Source organism: Rhinolophus sinicus, chromosome 14, assembly GCF_057876585.1.
Source record: "Rhinolophus sinicus isolate RSI-liver-muscle chromosome 14, RSI-T2T, whole genome shotgun sequence".
Taxonomy (NCBI): Eukaryota; Metazoa; Chordata; class Mammalia; order Chiroptera; family Rhinolophidae; genus Rhinolophus; species Rhinolophus sinicus.
In genome coordinates this window covers 67,017,698-67,035,743 of record NC_142514.1, presented here as the reverse complement: position 1 = coordinate 67,035,743, position 18,046 = coordinate 67,017,698, and the positions used below count along the sequence as shown (strand labels likewise).

General features: G+C 40.1%; 1 protein-coding gene across 1 annotated transcript; it reads left to right on the top strand.

Annotated features, from left to right (window-relative positions):
* Nucleotides 1-2,277: 2,277 nt before the first annotated feature.
* LOC141572388 (guanylate-binding protein 2-like) lies at nt 2,278-11,403 on the top strand. Its single transcript, XM_088789790.1, has 7 exons — nt 2,278-2,470; nt 2,817-3,059; nt 5,132-5,412; nt 6,758-6,970; nt 9,040-9,142; nt 9,669-9,862; nt 10,991-11,403. Exons 1-7 carry the CDS (start codon nt 2,278-2,280, stop codon nt 11,105-11,107), a joined length of 1,344 nt encoding a protein of 447 aa, XP_088645916.1. The 3' UTR covers nt 11,108-11,403.
* Nucleotides 11,404-18,046: the final 6,643 nt, after the last annotated feature.

Genomic DNA, 18,046 nt, shown 5'->3' with positions numbered 1-18,046 from the left:
CGTGGTGGCTGTTGTGCGTCTCTACCGCACAGGAAAATCCTACCTGATGAACAGCCTGGCTGGGAAGAACAAGGGTGAGTGGCACCAGCAAAGCTCTGCTGAGGCCCTTGTGTTCACCCAGCTTCGCAGCATTGACTATGGTGATGTGAGGAGAGAAAGTTAGAGAAGGGGAGGAATACTACAATCTAACTTTCAGTTCACTGATGCGCTCCTTACATTTACTTTGTTCTAGAGGGTAAGAGTCAACTCACTCTTTCCTGCTTTGCCTTCATTTTCCCTTTTAAAGTATAAATGTATCTTCCGGAAGGAATAAGGTAGTAAATAAGACAATTAATATACATAATAATAAGCTGTAAAACATTTACTAAAAAGTTTGGGTATTAATATCTAGCTTGCACTGTTCTTTATCTTTCTTTTGTTTTGTTGGGATTTTTGTGTGTGTTTTTGTTGTCTTTTATTAAGCTTGCACTGATCTTGAAGGTGAAATAAATGTTTCACTTTGTACTGAATATTCTAATTACCTTACTTTTCTGGTTGTAAGTAAGATCAACACTGATCATGGTTTCATTTATCTGTTTAACTTTGATTTCATTAACTTTTATGTCAAGTTCCAGAACCAATTAATATTAAAACTTCAAGTCCTCTTATCTCCTCTCCCCCTGCAGGCTTCTCTCTGGGCTACAAGATACAGTCTCACACCAAGGGAATCTGGATGTGGTGTGTGCCCCACCCAAAGAAGCCAAACCACACCCTAGTTCTGCTTGACACTGAGGGCCTGGGGGATGTAGAGAAGGTAAAAAAATAAATCTTTTAAATCCTATTTGTGTCTCATCAGTAACCCTCGTTGTGCTATCCCTCCCCATTTCTTGACTTATGCTTCTAACTTATCATATTAAAGTATTACCCTTTACATTTACTTAGTGGTGGTCAATATTTGACCTGAGATCAAATTTGAAGCCAACCAAACTGAGCTTTATGTAAAGAAAATAAACATTAAGAATAATCATAACAAGCTAATTTAAGAATTGTGTATCCCTCGAACACTGAACTCTACCCGGCCACATATATAAGAATTGAGAGTGGGCAGTAAGGTCAATTGATAGGTTATACAACCTATAAAATAATGGCTAATGATGCTTATAGTCATTTTTCTTTAATATCATAGGAAACTGTTTTGGTGAGGCTGCTAAAGCTGCCTCTAAGCAGGACTAGATATTTTATAAACATGTCTAACTTTTCACAATCGGAACCCAGAAAGATGGTAAGAATGGTTATCCATAGCAGTACTATTCATGTGAAGCAAAGTATAGGATCTGATAAGCTTTGTTCATAAAGGATTATACATTATTACTTGTATAAGTCTTCGACCTAGAAAACTATTATTAAGAAGCATATTTTAGCTACGGTCTAAGAAGCTCCTTACCATGACATGTCACGAAAGTGGAATAGGACCACAATCTAAGTTCAGGAGATCTGTTTGAAATGTATTACCTGATCCCAACAGTTGCTACGATCAAGTGCTAATGTGCTTCACACTCTTATATGCGTTTAAATACGATGCCTTCTTTAAATTTCACAACACCATGAATATAATTGTATAGATGGGAAACCATTTGCATAAGGAAATGATGACTAACCTAAGTTTCCACAGCTAAATAGAGACAGAGCTGGGTTCAGACTTTATCTGAATTGAAAGGATGTTGCCCTTCCTCACTATTCTATGTGGCTTCTACACTGACTTCCAGGGTGACAACCAGAATGACTCCTGGAGCTTTTCCCTGGCAATACTCCTGAGCAGCACCTTCGTCTACAACAGCATGGGGACCATCAACCAGCAGGCCATGGACCAACTGCAGTATCCTTTCCGTGGTCCAGAACAACAGTAAATCTGGAAAATTACAGCTTTACATTTTCACCACATGCAGTGCGCAACTACAGAAGAAATCATAAGTCCCCTCTTTATTGAATCAAATTATGCTCAACATCCACGTTTAACTCAATCCTTTCTGATATCTCAGATTTTGTTATATTTTTGTTTATTTGTGTATCATTTGTCTCCCTCACTAGAATCCAAGCTCTCTGATGGTAGTCATCGCAATATTCTTCATCCCTAGAACAGTGCCTGGTTCGTAGCAAGTGCTCAATAAATGTTTGTGGAATGAATGAATGAATGAGCTAATTAAGAGAAAAAATATTTTAGCTGAGTATTGGGAGGAAATATAGCAGAAAATGTACTACTCTATTTCTGCAGTTTTCCTGTGTTAGCATCTCAGCTACATGACAGAACTGACTGATCGAATCAGGGCAAAATCCTCACCTGGTGACAGTGAGGTTGAAGACTCAGCTGACTTTGTGAATTTCTTTCCAGACTTTGTGTGGACTCTGAGCGATTTCTCCCTAGAGCTAGAAGCAAATGGACAACCCATCACTGCTGATGAGTACCTAGAGTTGTCACTGAAACTAAAGCAAGGTGACTGGGACTGATCACTGGGTGACAAAGAAAAAACAATATCAAAATGACCATTTCTGTGTAGATGCTAAAAAGTATAATGTTGTAACTGTGTAATCCTGGCTGTTCTATTAGAGGAAATGAAAACATTCCTTGCCTGAATCATGTAGACCTAGTTTTAAGTTATGTCCCTCTTCTTAGAAAAAGGAAGAAATTTTCTTCTCTATTCTTTAATTTTTCTTTTTATTGCCAATCCATCAAGAGTTTATTTTTTACACAAGGTTTGTGCCAATTACGACGTTGAAGGGTCATCTGATTGAGGTCGTGAGTCTAAGGTTGTACTACTTTTTTATTTTCATTTCTTTAGGGATTGATATAAAAACTAAAAGTTTCAATGAACCTCGGTTGTGCATCCGAAAGTTCTTCCCAAGGAAGAAGTGCTTCATCTTCGACCATCCAGCTCAGTGGAGGTACCTTATCCACCTGGAACAGTTACAGGAGGAAGACCTGAACCCTGAATTCAGAGAACAAGGAGCGGACTACTGCTCCTACATCCTCAAATCTTCCGAGGCCAAGACTCTCTCAGGCGGCATCACAGTCAATGGACCTCGTGAGTCCCTCTCACTCCCTGCTTCTTACCTGGACTTTCCTTCTGCCCATTGTAGAGAATAAAGAGGGAGGTATAATGGTTACTTTTGACAAAAACATAGTCTGATGATGGCCAGGAACACACATCCCAAGGATCACATTGTGAATTTTACGTGGCAACTAAAACTATTGCTGGTGTCATCTAATATCCACATAAGCAGAGTGAATACAGGAAAAGAACTAGAATCCATCCAGGTGTAGTAACCTTCTCCACCAAATTCACAGATCCCTATTTATGAAACATCCATCCAGGAGATCAATATAGATTGGCAAAGTCAGGAAAAAGCAAATACTCCACATATGTGAGGCTTTGCCACTAACCTTACCACAATTCTCTTATTCATCAATTCACAAACAGTTGAATTGACTAAGACATGCATGCAATATACCAACCACTAAGTATAATGGTAGATAAAAATATTTTATTTATTTCCTCATTCCAGCACAACAGGTGCAAAGATACTTAAAATTTTAAAATCATAGTGAAAAGCACAATCCATCAAAATAATAGGCTGCTATGAGAGAATAAGGAGTGTAGACAGGTGGGAGATAATTTGGATTCAAAGACAGAGAATAGTTGTCTCTGAAACTGACATGCAAGATGAACCCTTACAAATGAGTCGGCGTTAACCAGAAGAGCATATGGAATAGCTTTGCAGACAGAAATAATATCATGTGAGGAGGCCTGAGACAGGAAAGAACTCTGCGACTTCAAGACAGTAAAAGAAAGAGAAATTGTGATTTGAAGAAGAGTAAAGAGAATAAGAGTGGCCTCATGGCTGGAAAAGTATGCAGGGGGCAGTACTTGACAGGACTGGAAGATGACTTCAAGGAGATTAGAGTTTAAACTCAATGGGAGGATCTTGAAGGATTATAAACAGAGAGTTAAACTTATCTAATTTATATCTAAAGCTGTCTTTCTGACTATTTCGTACATAGAGTGTTGGAGGGATTTAAAGGAGGTAATGAGAAGAGGGATGATATTTACAGTGTTTTGGTAATGAATGGTGATTATGTTAGGTTAAAAATGGACAGAATCCACACATATTTTGAATGTCAAACCCATAGGCTTGATGATGGATGCGTAGAGGGAGTTAGAAGGACTCCAGGGTTCTGAGCTTAAGCCACTGCTTGAATGGATATTATTTACTGAGAGGAATATCTGGAGAAGAAAGGTTTTTAGAGTAGATGAAGCTGTTTAGATTTGAGTTATTTAATATTGATTTTCCCCTGGTGTGTATAGGAAGTGATACCATGCAGACGTTTAAATATACAAATCTAAAGCTTAAAAATCAAGTCAAAGCAGGAAATGAAATTCATTAGTATCCATGTGGATGGTATTTAAAATTATAGAAAGAGAAGAGAAGTTCCAGGATTCAGTCCCAAAGAGCTGCTATTTGTAAGATGACCAACCACTCCAGTTTGCCCAAGGCTAGGATATCCTGGGCTGAAAGAGTTTCGATGTTAAAACCAGCCAACCCCTGGGTGAACTGGTCACACTGCATGTAGCTCTGATGAGAGAACAGCTAGGAGGACCAACTTATCTAGGACTAGTGGCCTGCAGCAGGCACATACCCATGCACACCTACACACACACACACATGCACACACACACACGCACAAGCTAAGTTTTCTCCTTGGCCTTTTTCATAAAGTAGAAGTGAGGAGGGAACAGAAAAGAAGGCAGAAAAAAAGGAGGCATAGAATGGTTAAGAAGAAATCAAGACCTAATACCTTAGCCCTAAAATATCCTTATTCTGATCCAATCATTGTAACATCTTCCACTTGGGTGTGGGAAAGAGAAGAAAAGAAAAGCTTTAAACACCTCTGAGTCTAGAGGTTAATGAAATATTCCATCACTGTTGTCCCTCAGAAAATCCTTAAAACTATTATTTATGACGCTTGGAAAGCATATAAAATATTCTAGCAATTGGTTCTAAATAATTAAATTTAAAGTCTCAGACCCAAACAGAATATGGTTTGTTCCTCTCTCTCACCAACTGGTAGTCACTACTTTGAAATTCCTGCTTGTAGGGCTGGAGAGCCTGGTGCTGACCTATGTCAATGCCATCAGCTGTGGGGATCTGCCCTGCATGGAGAATGCAATCCTGGCCTTGGCCCAGATCGAGAACTCGGCCGCAGTGAAAAAGGCCATTGCTCACTATGACCAGCAGATGGGCCAGAAGCTGCGGCTGCCCACCGACACCCTCCAGGAGCTTCTGGACCTGCACAGGGCCAGTGAGAAAGGGGCCATCGAAGTCTTCATGAAGAATTCTTTCAAGGATGTGGGCCAAAAGTTCCAGAAGGAATTGGGGGTATATTTGCTGTTCTAGATCATGAGAGAGAGAAAAATCTGAGCCTTTCTAGACATGAGTAGTTCTTCCTATACCCAAAGAAAGCAGCACTCATCTGCAAGCATTACCAAAAAAAATAATAGAATACTTTTAGACTTAGTCCTATAGACCACGGCACCATAACTGAGTATGTTTATTACTAATATTCTCCTCTGTTAATTTCCCTCTTCTGGATGCTATATTTTAAGCAAATAGTAAATTGTAAAATTGTATTTATATAAGATTATTTTAATTTATTTTCTGTTTTAAAAATTAATCAAATGCACCAGGCTTTCATGTTCCCTGCTGATACCCTGGTAGGATTCAATTTTTTTTTTTTTTTTTTTTGAAAACCCTAACTATGCATTGTCTTTAATGTAAAGCAATGGTAAAATTTTCAGAAGACCAAGAAATTGAAACCAATCATAAGAATGCTATATGAGAATGGTTTCAAGTCTGAGTCCTTCCACATTAGGGAAGGATTGTCGCATGACTAACGATCACTTCACAAGTGACAATCCCTGGTTTGCAAGGCAGGATTTTACAAATTATAACTTCCTGCTTTCAGAAGTTTTGATGAAACTAGCTAGTCAAAGTCAACAGACAATGGACATCCATCTAGACTAAAGAAAAAGCTTGATGTATAAGTTGTCTTGAATGATTTAATGTAGGTAAATATGCTTTTCTATTAGGCATTATCAGTACTAAAAATACCTGGAATACAATCGCCATTACCTTCATTAGTCTTCTACTGAGAAAGTTTACGAAAATATTCTCATTTTAAAGAATGTACCAATTAACCATTGACCCTTTACTGAGCACTTATGAAGAAGTCACTGGGCTTAATACTTTACATCACTGCATATAATCCGGAAATAAAATCTATGAGATAGATATAATTTCCCATCTTACCAACAAGGAAACCTCAATTAAAAAAGGCGGAGTGTCACAAAGCCACAAAGTAGTGGAGCCAGGAATGTCACCCAGGCCTGCCTGACTCCAACATTTATGCTCTAAACTATTCTTGAAATTAAAGAATTGAAAAGAGAAGTTTCATGTGGAACAGTGTCTGTGCTTTGTGAATCATTCTCTGAAGCAGGAAAAATAGGAGAAAGGAGCTTCAGATAATCACAACCAGAAAAGTAGATGTTTTTGTTTTTTTATCGACACTCTTGTTAAGGATATTCTAGAATCTCACAGCAAGGTGAGGAGTGAGGTCCTGTTTGTGTGCTACAGTCCCTGCAGGAGAAGTATTCCCCAGTAGTCTGTGTGTGGTTAACATTCTCATGGCTTACGGTACTGTATGTGTTATTTTGTCATTTCACAGGCCTGTTTGGTAGCAAAACAAGATGACTTTTGTAAGCAGAACATGAAAGCATCATCAGATTGTTGCATGGCCTTACTTCATGATATTTTCAGTTCTCTAGAAGAAGATGTGAAGCAGGGGGCATTTTCTAAACCAAAAGGCTATTATCTCTTTATTCAGAGGAAACAGGAGCTGATAAATAAGTACTACCAGGTGCCCAGAAAGGGGAAACAGGTAAGCTACCTGCTGAGTACCATTTGTGAGGTCTTGCTGAGGTGCCTTTCAAACTACAGCAGAAAAAAAACTGAAATAGTACATAATGCCTCTGCCTTTCATTCGTCCGCTCACTGATTTATTCAGTGAGAGAACCACTGTGGGATGGAGAACTTGTTGTTCCTTGGCACAGATGGAGCCCTCCAAAAAATGTTTGCAGAATTCATTCACTAATTTAATCATCCAATAATCCAACAGTTATGTATTTAGGCCTCACAATATGTCAGGTCTTATCAAGTTTCTGGGGTTCAGGCAATTTAAAAGAAAAAAAGGACAAATAAACAAGTCCTCTCAAAGTATTTACCAGCAATAAACAAATTATAGCTTACAGACTAAAATAACAGTTAACACCTAGAACTTATTGTGTTTCAGGTAATGCTTGGGCTTAACTCATTCAATCCTCACAAGAATGTTATGAAGTACATGTAATTAATATCCCTATTTTATATATACTAAAATTGTGATACAGAGAAGCAAAAGAACTCACCCAACCAAGAACACAGGTGATGAGTGGTACAGTGGGATGCCAATCCAGATAGCAGACTGTGCTCTTAACTATTCCTTTATGCTGGCATGCTCAGATTGTATCAGTAAGAATTAGGCTTGGGTACATATTATTGTTTTTTAAATGGTTGCTTTAAACAGACAAAAGTTTCTTTCTCATTTACAAGAAATGAGGAATTGCGAATCCAGGCTGACATGACAACTTCATAATAATACTGGTCTCAGGCCTCTTCCTTCATTCTGCTCTAGTACCTTAGCATTCAGCCTCCCTTTTCAAGGTCAATTTATGGTCCAAGATAGCTGCTAGAGTTTCACTTATTAGTTCCATATTATACATGGAAAGAAAAGGGAAAAACAAGAGTAAAAGACCTTTGGGTCAACTCTCTTGAAGGTGATTTCCAAGAAGTACCATATGACATTTCTGCTTAAGTGTTATCAGCCAGAATTTAATCATATGGGCATCCCACTTACCGGAGATGTTGAGTAGAAAATACAAAATTTTATAATGATCCACAACGTGCCCAGGAAAAAAAAATCAGAGTTCTGTTACTAAGAACAAAGAGGAGAATAATATTAGGATAACTCTAGCACTCACTAGCACAGTGACAAAAAGTGCCCTGAAGAGAAAAGTAGGTTATACGTATGGAAGAGGAAGGAGATGTGATCCTATTTTATATTTATGTTTTTACAGAAGGCCGTGCTGATGAAGTAATGTTTCAGCAGAGTCTTCAAAGGAGGAAGGGAGGAAGGCAAATGGGGATCTAGGGGAAGAAACTTTCAAACAGTGTCAAAGCACAGAAAAAGAAATTGGTTTATGCTCCAGGAATAGCAAGAAACATAGTAGGTGGGCAGTGAGCAAAAGAGAGGTGGCAGGAGATGGGGTCAGATAGGTGTTCAGAGGTCAGAGGGCAGAAAAGTTAGTACCTTAAAGATCACTGAGAATGTTTGAATTTTATTTAGAAAGAGTAGAAAAATCAGTAGAGGATTTTGTCCATACGAGTGAAGGGATCTTTCTTAAAATCATATAGCATAACATTAGCTGCTCTGAGAAAAATGGACTGTAGCAGACCAAGATGAAAGTAGGAAGACCAATCATGAAGCTAACACCATAGTCCAGGCAAGATGTCACGATGTCTTGGACCAGGGCGTTTGGGAGGAGCAGGTGACAAGTGATGGGTTCTGGCTGGTTTTACTTTGCAGATAGAGCAAACCTAATTAGCTGATGATTACATGTGGGATGTGTGAGGAAAAAGGATATCAAGGGTAACGGTCAGGTTTTTAACCCATCCAGTTAGAAACTCAGAGTTACCGAAGTAAATAGCTAAAACTGAGGTGATCGGAAATGACACAGGTTTGAGGGGGATCCAGATTTGGGTTGTAGGTCAGTTTAGTTTGAAATACTATTTGAACTCAGAAATGATTTTTATATGGGTGGTAAAATTATATTGAATTAACAGATGTAGCTCTGAGTTGTGCTTAAACCCATAATCCCTATTTCCTAATTCTAACTTCCTCTGTATCACTAGGCAGAAGAGACACTGAAGAAATACTTGGAGTCCAAGCAGGATGTGGCTGATGCACTTCTACGGACTGATCAGTCCCTCACAGACAAGGAAAAAGAGATTGAAGGTGAGAGCAGCTGAAAACACTCTAGACAGTGGGGAAGCCTGGGAAATGTTCATGTAAGCCACATTAGTCCACCCGAAATCATTACTGTAGAACAAAGAATAGCAAATATAGTTCATAGCTCTGGGGGATTTTGTTTCTTAACTGGAATTTACAGTCATCTACCTTTTGGTCACTCAGTGCAAAAATAATCACAAAAAGTTTTCTCTATGACATGAGAATAAAACAAAAAAGGGGAGTGAACAGCAATATAAGGCTATCATGTTTCTCTGCTAATTGGACACTGAAGGTGAGAAGCAAGTCAAGAGACGAAATACCCTCAAAAGTTCTTAAAAGTTTAAATAAACTGGCTGGGTGAATCTGGGATCTTAAACTAGAGCAAGATGACCAAAGATGCCTCTTACCAGCTGAAGTCAGTTCTGAGTAGGGCATATGCAGTCGGCAGCAATAATGGCAGGTAAGCATACCAGGAAGAAAGAAGCAATGTGGTCACCCCTATAAATTTTTCTTCTTCTTTGCTTCCTGACAGTGCAACGTATGAAGACTGAATCTGCAGAGGCTGCAGCAAACATGTTGGAGGAAATGCAAGCAAAGAATCAGCAAATGATGGAACAGAAAGAAAAGAGTCATCAGGAACATGTGAAACAGTTGACTGAGAAGATGGAGATGGAGAGGGCCCAGTTAATGGCAGAACAACAGAGGACTCTAGATCTTAAACTTCAGGTATTTGATTGTGTCATCGCCATTTCATCTTCCACTTGGGCCGAATCAAAAACACTGCTTAGAAGTTAGAGCATCATGTCAGATTAAGACCTATTGTAGCAAAAACCCTAGTAGACATTTCATTCTATTACTGCCTCTACCTGTGACCATATCCGGTTACTAAAGGCTAATTACTTGCAGGATTAAATACCATGCATTCCTTCATTATTAATCACTAATAAACAGTAGCTATTCATTGCCAAACACTGCACAAGGCTTTACAGATAGTCTGTGATCAAATCCTTATGTTATATTATAGGTATTGTTTTATTATCAACTTTCAAATGAGAAAATTTTAATTTCATGAGGGATAAATAATATTTTCGAGTCCTACCTTGTGGAAGAATATCTGGACTCTCCTACTGAGTGGAGTCCAAGTAATTTTGTTTCTGCCATATCTGGTATAACTTTATCTCCGCAGGCACCCTTATGCGTAGGAAGACTCCATGACCTTCTATACAATTAACCACATAAATACCCAGAGTGCCTGTACCTTCCTGTTCTCCAGACTCTACCTAAAGTCTACGTTGAGTCTAAATACACCCAGAAATTCAATATGGGCCAGAGCAGGCCCTGAGCTCTTCAACTCTTTTCTGTTACCTTATCACCACAGTTAGGAGACTTGTACTAAGTTCCCTAATCAAACATCAGCCATGATTCTGAATCAGGTAGTAACCATCCTATTAGAATTCACCCATCTTCCATACCTTCTTCGATATATTTTTGAGAGTCCACACTACCTAAATCAGAGTTGAAGGGGGAAAAAAATGAGGGTTTTTTTCCAGAAAGACTGTGTTGCATGTGGGTGAAAAGGGCCAAGAATATGATTCTGGATCACTAATATTTTAAAACTATAAGAGAACATTCCTGCAGCTAAAAAACAAAAACAAACCAAAAAAAAGTAAAAAAATATAAGCAGTCATAGAAAACTCAGGAGAGTGATACAGCAGAAGTTAAGGGAGGAAAGGATTTCAAGGATAACTTTCAAAAGCTCATGAGGGTTAATGTAGGTATTGGCAGGGGAAATAATGTGGGAAATGTGGGAAATGTTTTAAGTTGTGTGAGTTCGGTCTCCACTTTCTCTTTTAGGAATATGAACGGCTTCCCAAGGAGGGATTCCAGCAAGAGAGCAGGAGACTTCAAAATGAGATGGAAGCCATCCACAGGAGAAGCAGAGGATTATTCACAATATGCAACATACTCTAAATATCCAAGGAACATAATTTCCTAACCAGCTCTCCTCTCCTCCACTAGGAGCGAGTTAAACGAGCAACTTCATGACATCAAACAACTGCCACTAAACTAAAGTTAAAATCATGATGCTTGTGTTTGTGTTGAGCCATAAAGTTTGCGAAGATGAAATAAACTGTGAAGGCAATGTTTTGCCTACAGAGTGATTCAGTTCATGATTAATTATAGTAATAATGATTAGTATGATTCTTAACTGGATCCTATACTTGAAATTATGCATATTGACTCTAGACACACTTCAGATTGTTTAATGGGATGCGTTTTACAATGAGGAGATATCAAGTGGGCTCTGTTTAGGATACACTTGCTTTTCCTTACATACACCACCCTCTAGATATCCACAGTCCCTTGCTATTACTCAAGGGTTTACTTTGGTTTTTGAATAGAGGTGGAGAGTTGTAAACATAGGGCAATTCTTATGGAAGTGGACAAAGCCATCGGGCATGATTGAGCTCACTCCTGCCAAGTGGTCATTGGCTCCTGGGCTGGCTGCCAATGAGGGAGATCTGGGACAACTGGCTGCGAGGTGCAGACAATGTACAGTTCTTCACTGGGTGGTGGCTGCATGGTCTATGGGCACTGATGGGATTCCAGGATACTGGTAGGAGAATTGCTTGCCTCTGTGCAGAATGGATTTCTGCGTGGATGTTCCACCTTCTATGTCTATAAAATCCCTATACGTTAACTACTGCCCCTTCCACAGGCCACCCTACATCTCTATCTCTCTCTCCTAGTATCCTTTCTTTAGTCTTTGCCCTCCTGCGATTCAGAAAGTAACTTCTATAGTCATAGAAAGGGAAGTTTTAACTCAAACGTGAAGTAAATTCCTTTCCATTCCTCTGAGAGTCATGGTTAACTATAGTCCTACAAAACCTAAAACTGGACTGCATTTTTCACTCTGCCCCTCTGCTATTGTGTGGGAACAATATTTTGAGAGGGGAAAAAAATGAACTTTGACCCTCAACTCACACCATATGCCAAAATAAATTTAAAATAAATCATAGTCCTAAATGTAAAAAGTAATATAATAAAGCTTCTGAAAGAAAACATAGAAGAAAATCTTTATAATCTTGTGGTAGGTAAAGATTTCTTAAACAGGATATAAAATATCATGCACTATACATAAGAAATTATTAAATTAGACTTCATCAGAATTAAAATATTCCTTGGACATTATTGATAAGACAAGAGATAACAAATGCTGGCGAGGATTCAGAGAAAAGGGAAGCCTACTGCATTGTTGGTAAGACTTGTAATTGATGCAGCCACTATGAAAAACAGCGTGGAGTTTCCTCAAAAATTAAAAATAGAACTACCATGTGATTCTGAAATTCCACTTCTGGATATACTATATCTGAAGGAAACAAAGACACTAAGTTAAAAACATACACGTACCCCTATGTTCATTGCAGCAGCATTATTTACAAAGCCAAGATTGGAAACAACCATATCTATGGTCCATCGACAACTGAATAGGTAAAGAAAATGTGATGTGCGTGCGTGTGTGTGTGTGTGTGTGTGTGTGTGTGTGTGTGTGTGTGTGTGTAATGGAATATTATTGAGCCATAAAAAAGAAAATATTGCCATTTGCAACAACATGGATGGAACTTGAACACATGGGGGCTAGCAATAAAATGGTGGCTGGCAAGCACGGATTGCTATTAGGACAGCGGGATGCAGATTGTGTGGATCCTGCTTCCTGTGTCTCCGGCCCAGCCGCCAGTGAGAATATAGTGATATGACTCCCATGGCTATGGCTCCGTCGGTTTTCCTTTTTAGCCTTACCATGTCCTGCGTTCTTATGTGGGGAGCAGGACCAGAGACCCCACAGGCCGCGGCGCACGACAAATGGCTCAGCGAGCAGGGTCTCCTGCACGACACACGGAGACATAGGTAGGGGAGTCATCTCACTACATTCTCGCCGGCGGCTGGGTTGGAGAAACAGGAAGCAGGCGCCACACTGTTCACAACCCTCACTGCACCACTTGCAGGCTCAGCCACCATCTTCTTCCTAGCCCCCATTTTTCTGCTAGCGTAGCCACAGCAGTTATATTAATGGCCAATGGCTCACTGGTTACAGCTGATGGCCAACTAGCCACAGCTGATGGCCATTCAATCACAGTTGATGGCCATTTACTACCTGAGCCAGCACATTTCTATGTGAGGCCCAGAGCCTGGAAACTGCTCTTTGAGGCTCTGTCCTACAAGGTGTTAATTCTTTTTTGAATATTTGGTAAAATTCCCTTGGAAAGCCACCTTGTTCAGGACTTGTGTTTGTTGGGAGCTTGTTGATTACTGATTCAATTTCATTGGTAGTAATCAGCCTGTTCGGATTTTATTTTTCTTCTTCAATGAGACTTGGAAGAGTGTATACTTCTAGGAATTTATCCGTTTTCCACCAGATTGTCCAATTTGTTGGCGTATAGTTGTTTGCAGCATTTTCTTAATTTTTTTTGTACATCTGTGGTGTTAGTTGTCATTTCTCCCCATTCATTTCTGATTTTATTTATTTGGGGTCCTCTCTCTTTTTTTCTTGATGAGTCTGGTTAAAGGTTTGTCAATTTTGTTGATGTTTTCAAAAAAAAACTGCTCTTGGTTTCAGTGATCTTTTGTATTGTTTTTTCAGTCTCTATTTCATTCATTTCCACTCTGATCTTTATTATTTATTTCGCTATACTCACTTTGGGCTTTGTTTGCTGTTCTTTTTCCAGTTCCTTTACATGCAAAGATAAACTGTTGATTTGTTTCTTTAGGTAGGCCTGCAGTGCTATGAATGTCCCTTTTAGGACTGCTGTTGCTCTGTCCCATAGATATTGATCATTGTGTTTTCATTTGCAATTGTTTCAAAAAATCTTTTGATTTCTTCTTTGATCTCATTCTTGACCCATTCATTGTTTAGTACCATGTTATTTTGTTATTTAGTCTGTGTGTTTTTAAGTATTCTTCTTGTAATTGATTTTTATTTTCATACCACTGTGGTCAGAGAAGATGCTTGATATGATTTCAATCTTCTTAAATTTATTGAGACTTATTTGTGGCTTAACATGTGGTCTATCTTGGAAAATGTTCCATGTACACTTGAGAAGAATGTATATTGTGCCTCTTTGGAGTGAAATGCTCTAAAAATATCAATTAAATCCAGCTGGTCTATGTGTCATTTAAGACCACATTTCTGTATTGATATTCTGTCTGGAAGATCTGTCCATTGGTGTCAGTGGGTTGTTAAAGTCCCCGACTATGATTCTGTTACTGTCGATGTCTGCCTTAATGTTAGTCGTGATTTGCTTTATGTATTCAGGTGCTCCTATGTTAGGTGCATAAACGTTTACTAGGGTGATGTCCTCTTGTTGGATTGATTCCTTTATTATTATTATGTAATGTCCTTCTTTGTCTTTTACTACAGTCCTCATTTTAAAGTCTCTTTTCCTGCATATAAATATTGCTACCCCAGACTTTTTTCTCATTCCATTTGTATGAAATTTTTATCCATCCCCTTACTTTCAGTCTGTGTGTGTCATTTGATCTGAGGTGGGTCTCTTGTAGACAGCATATGTATGGGTCTTGTTTTCTTACCCCTTCAGCTTCCCTATGACTTTTGATTGGAGCGTTTAATTCATTGACATGTAAAGTGATTATTGATCGATACATTGTTCTCATTTTATTAATACTGTACATATTTATTTATTTTTAATTTCCCTCCTTCTTCTCCTTAAAGAAGTTCCTTTAACAGTTCTTGTAATACTGTTTTGGTGGGGATGATTTCCTTTAGCTTTTCCTTGTCTGGGAAATTTTTTTCTCTCTCCTTCAATTTTAAGTGATAGCCTTGTGAGTAAAGTAATCTTGGTTGTAGGTCCTCACTTTTCATCATTTGAATATTTCAAGCCAATCTCTTCTGCCTACAAAGTTTCCGTTGAGAAATCAGCTGACAATTTTATGGGAGCTCCCTTGTAATTAACTAGCTGCCTTAGTCTTGCTGTTTTTAGGATTCTCTTTATCTTTAACCTTTGCCATTTTAATTATACTTCGTCTTGGCGTGGGTTTCTTTAAGTTCATCTTGTTTGGGACTCTCTGTGCTTCCTGAGCTTGTATGTCTATTTCCTTCACCAGCTTAGGAAAGTTTTCAGTCATTATTTCTTCAAAAACGTTCTCCATTCCTTGCTTTCTCTCTCTCTTTGTGGGCTTAGCGTGATTTAAATTTATATCATTAATTGTAGCGATGGTTGCACAACTCTACATTTCTACTAAAACGATTGAATTGTACCTTCTGAGTTTGTGAATTGTAGGCTATGTGGTTTACATCCCAATAAATCTGTTGTTTTTTGTAAAGATTGTGTAACCTACAATCATATATATTACCACCTCTTTTCACTTCAGCTCCTCTCTGTCCCATTTTACCTTCTGAGCATTGGATTGGTTATGCAACTTTTTTTTTGCATTTTTGTTAAGAACAATTGACGTTAACATACATTTAGTATGGGTTTATGAGGGTATACATTTTTTGGTTTACAATTCCTTCCCTAAGTAGTTAATTCTTTTCTAGCTGTCCTAGTGTTATAATAACTTGCAGGAATTTTTCTCCTGCTGATTGTGCATCCCTATGTGAAAGTGTAAGGCCAGAGGTCACATGTGGGGCCACATCCTAAGGTTCTCAGAACCAGTGGTATGCGAGCAGTAGATGCAAAACAAGGTTTGAAATATAATGAACCAAAGCTAGTCTGTGCAAAAATGTCCAGTTATTCGTTTTGTAACCTTTTAAATAAAAAATTCAGTTCTTATCAAAACTTGGTTAAATATGGAAGTTTCCTAACAGAAATATATTCAACAATACAGTATAGACAAATATAAATTCACCACACATTACTTCTTTTTAAATGATAGTCATAGACAAAAACTCACCCTAATTATAGTGTTTATAGTCAACAAACTTCTACTAATTCTATGAAGAAAAAGGATGTTTGTGTGTAAAGTCATTTTTGTTCTTCTTAATTAACTGCTTTATGTATTGTTCTTGTTTCTCCTCAACGAACTGCACAAGTAAACATTTCAACAGTGTAACAAAACAATCTAAAGGTCCAAGGTCCTGGCTTATCTGTCATGTGTTTGTGTGTTGTGTGGTTGGGTAAGACAAAGGTCATACCTGAGGCAATTATTGACAAAATACAAGCCTTTCCCCAGCCGACCAAGGTCTCCCAACTGCACACGTATATTTCGGTCTGCTGGGGTCTTGGCAGGTGTTTGTATTCCATTTGGCACAAATGGCAAGGCCCTTGTATAACATGATAAAAACGGGGGCCTCATGGGATTGGACAGAGGCTATAGAGCAAGGCTTTGCTACCACAAAATGGGCAGTGCAACAGGCACAGGCTCTGCAAGTACTAGACCCTGGTCGCCCATTTGAACTTGATGTTCACATAACCCAAGAGGGGTACGGTTGGGGTCTCTGGCCACGGCAGGAGCGTCTCCGGTCGCTAGTGGGATTTTGATCCAAATTGTGGAAAGGAGCGAAAGACAGCTACTCTCTAATAGAGAAACAGCTGGCTGCTGTGTGTGCAGCCCTAGTGGCCACAGAAGCCATCACAGGAACGGCATGGGTGTTGGTTCAAACAACCTATCCCGCCCAGGGGTGGATCCGTACGTGGACCCAGGGACCCAAAACAGGTGGCACAGACCACCACCCTCGCCAAGTGGGGTGCCTACTTGGAGGAATGTAGCACCCTTAGTTCAAGCCCTTTGAGCGCAGAGCTACAACAGGTCCTGGGGTCTGTGGAGCTTAGAGCCCAGGCTGAGCCAAGCGCTCTGCCTAGTGGGGAGGACTTGGAGCCCTTGCCCTACAGAGAAGGACAGCCCCCAGTAGCTGAGGATGCCTGGTTTATCGATGGTTCTAGCCGAGGGGCTGCAGCCGTTTGGACGGCTATCGGTGTACAGCCCAAAACAGATATCATTTGGTTTGATACTGGGATGGGTCAGAGTAGCCAGTGGCCTGAGCTACAGGCTGTGTGGATGATAATCAGCCACAAGCCCGGGCCCCTAGTTGTTTGTATTGACAGCTGGGTGGTGTTCTGGGGCCTAACATTGTGGCTCCCTACGTGGAAGCACCAAAACTTGTTGGTAGGACACCTGTGGGGTCAAGCCATGTGGCAAGAGCTCTGGGACCAAGGGCAGAGAAAGGAGGTGACCCTAATGCATGTCACAGGTTACTCCCCCTTAGTGTCCCCAGGTAATGAGGAAGCAGATGCCCTAACACAGGTCCGATGGTTAGAATGGGCCCCTGCCACTGAGGTGGCCCATTGCCTGCATAGGAAATGGCAGCACGCTGGAAGCCGAACCATGTGGCTGGTGAGCAGACGCTGGGGTCTGCCTTTGAAATGGCAGGAGATAGCAGATGCCTGCTATGACTGTGCCGTCTGTGCCCAGGACAGCCCCCAATGGCGCAGGCTCCCCTGGGAGACACAGCAGATTACGTGAGGGAGGGTGCTTCTCACTCGCTGGCTAGTGGATTACATCGGACCCCCTGCCTAAGGCCCACAATGCGATGTATGCGTTCACAGCAGTGGACACTGCCACAGGGTTGATGTTTGCTTGGCCGTGTCCAGCTGCGGATCAGTGGCATGCAGAGGTCGCTCTTACATGGCTGTGCGTCCTCGACGGGTGCCCCCAAGGCACTGAAAGTGACAGGGGTACTCATTTTACTGGGTAGGAAGTGCAGTGCTGGGCTGCCAGGATGGACATACAATGGTTGTTTCATACCCCATACAATCCACAAGCAGCTGGCATGATTGAACGCTACAATGACCTTTTGAAGCAAGGACTCCGGGTGTCAAAACACCCTCCCACGATGCGCGACTGGGCCTCACGTCTATGGGACGTCTTGAGGATCCTGAGTGAGAGACCACT

Coding starts and splice junctions, on each gene's coding strand:
- LOC141572388 (XM_088789790.1), top strand. CDS start 2,278: ATGACAGAACTGACTGATCGAATCAGGGCAAAATCCTCACCTGGTGAC. Junction 3,060..5,131: donor CATCACAGTCAATGGACCTC/GTGAGTCCCTCT, acceptor TCCTGCTTGTAG/GGCTGGAGAGCCTGGTGCTG. Junction 9,143..9,668: donor CAAGGAAAAAGAGATTGAAG/GTGAGAGCAGCT, acceptor GCTTCCTGACAG/TGCAACGTATGAAGACTGAA.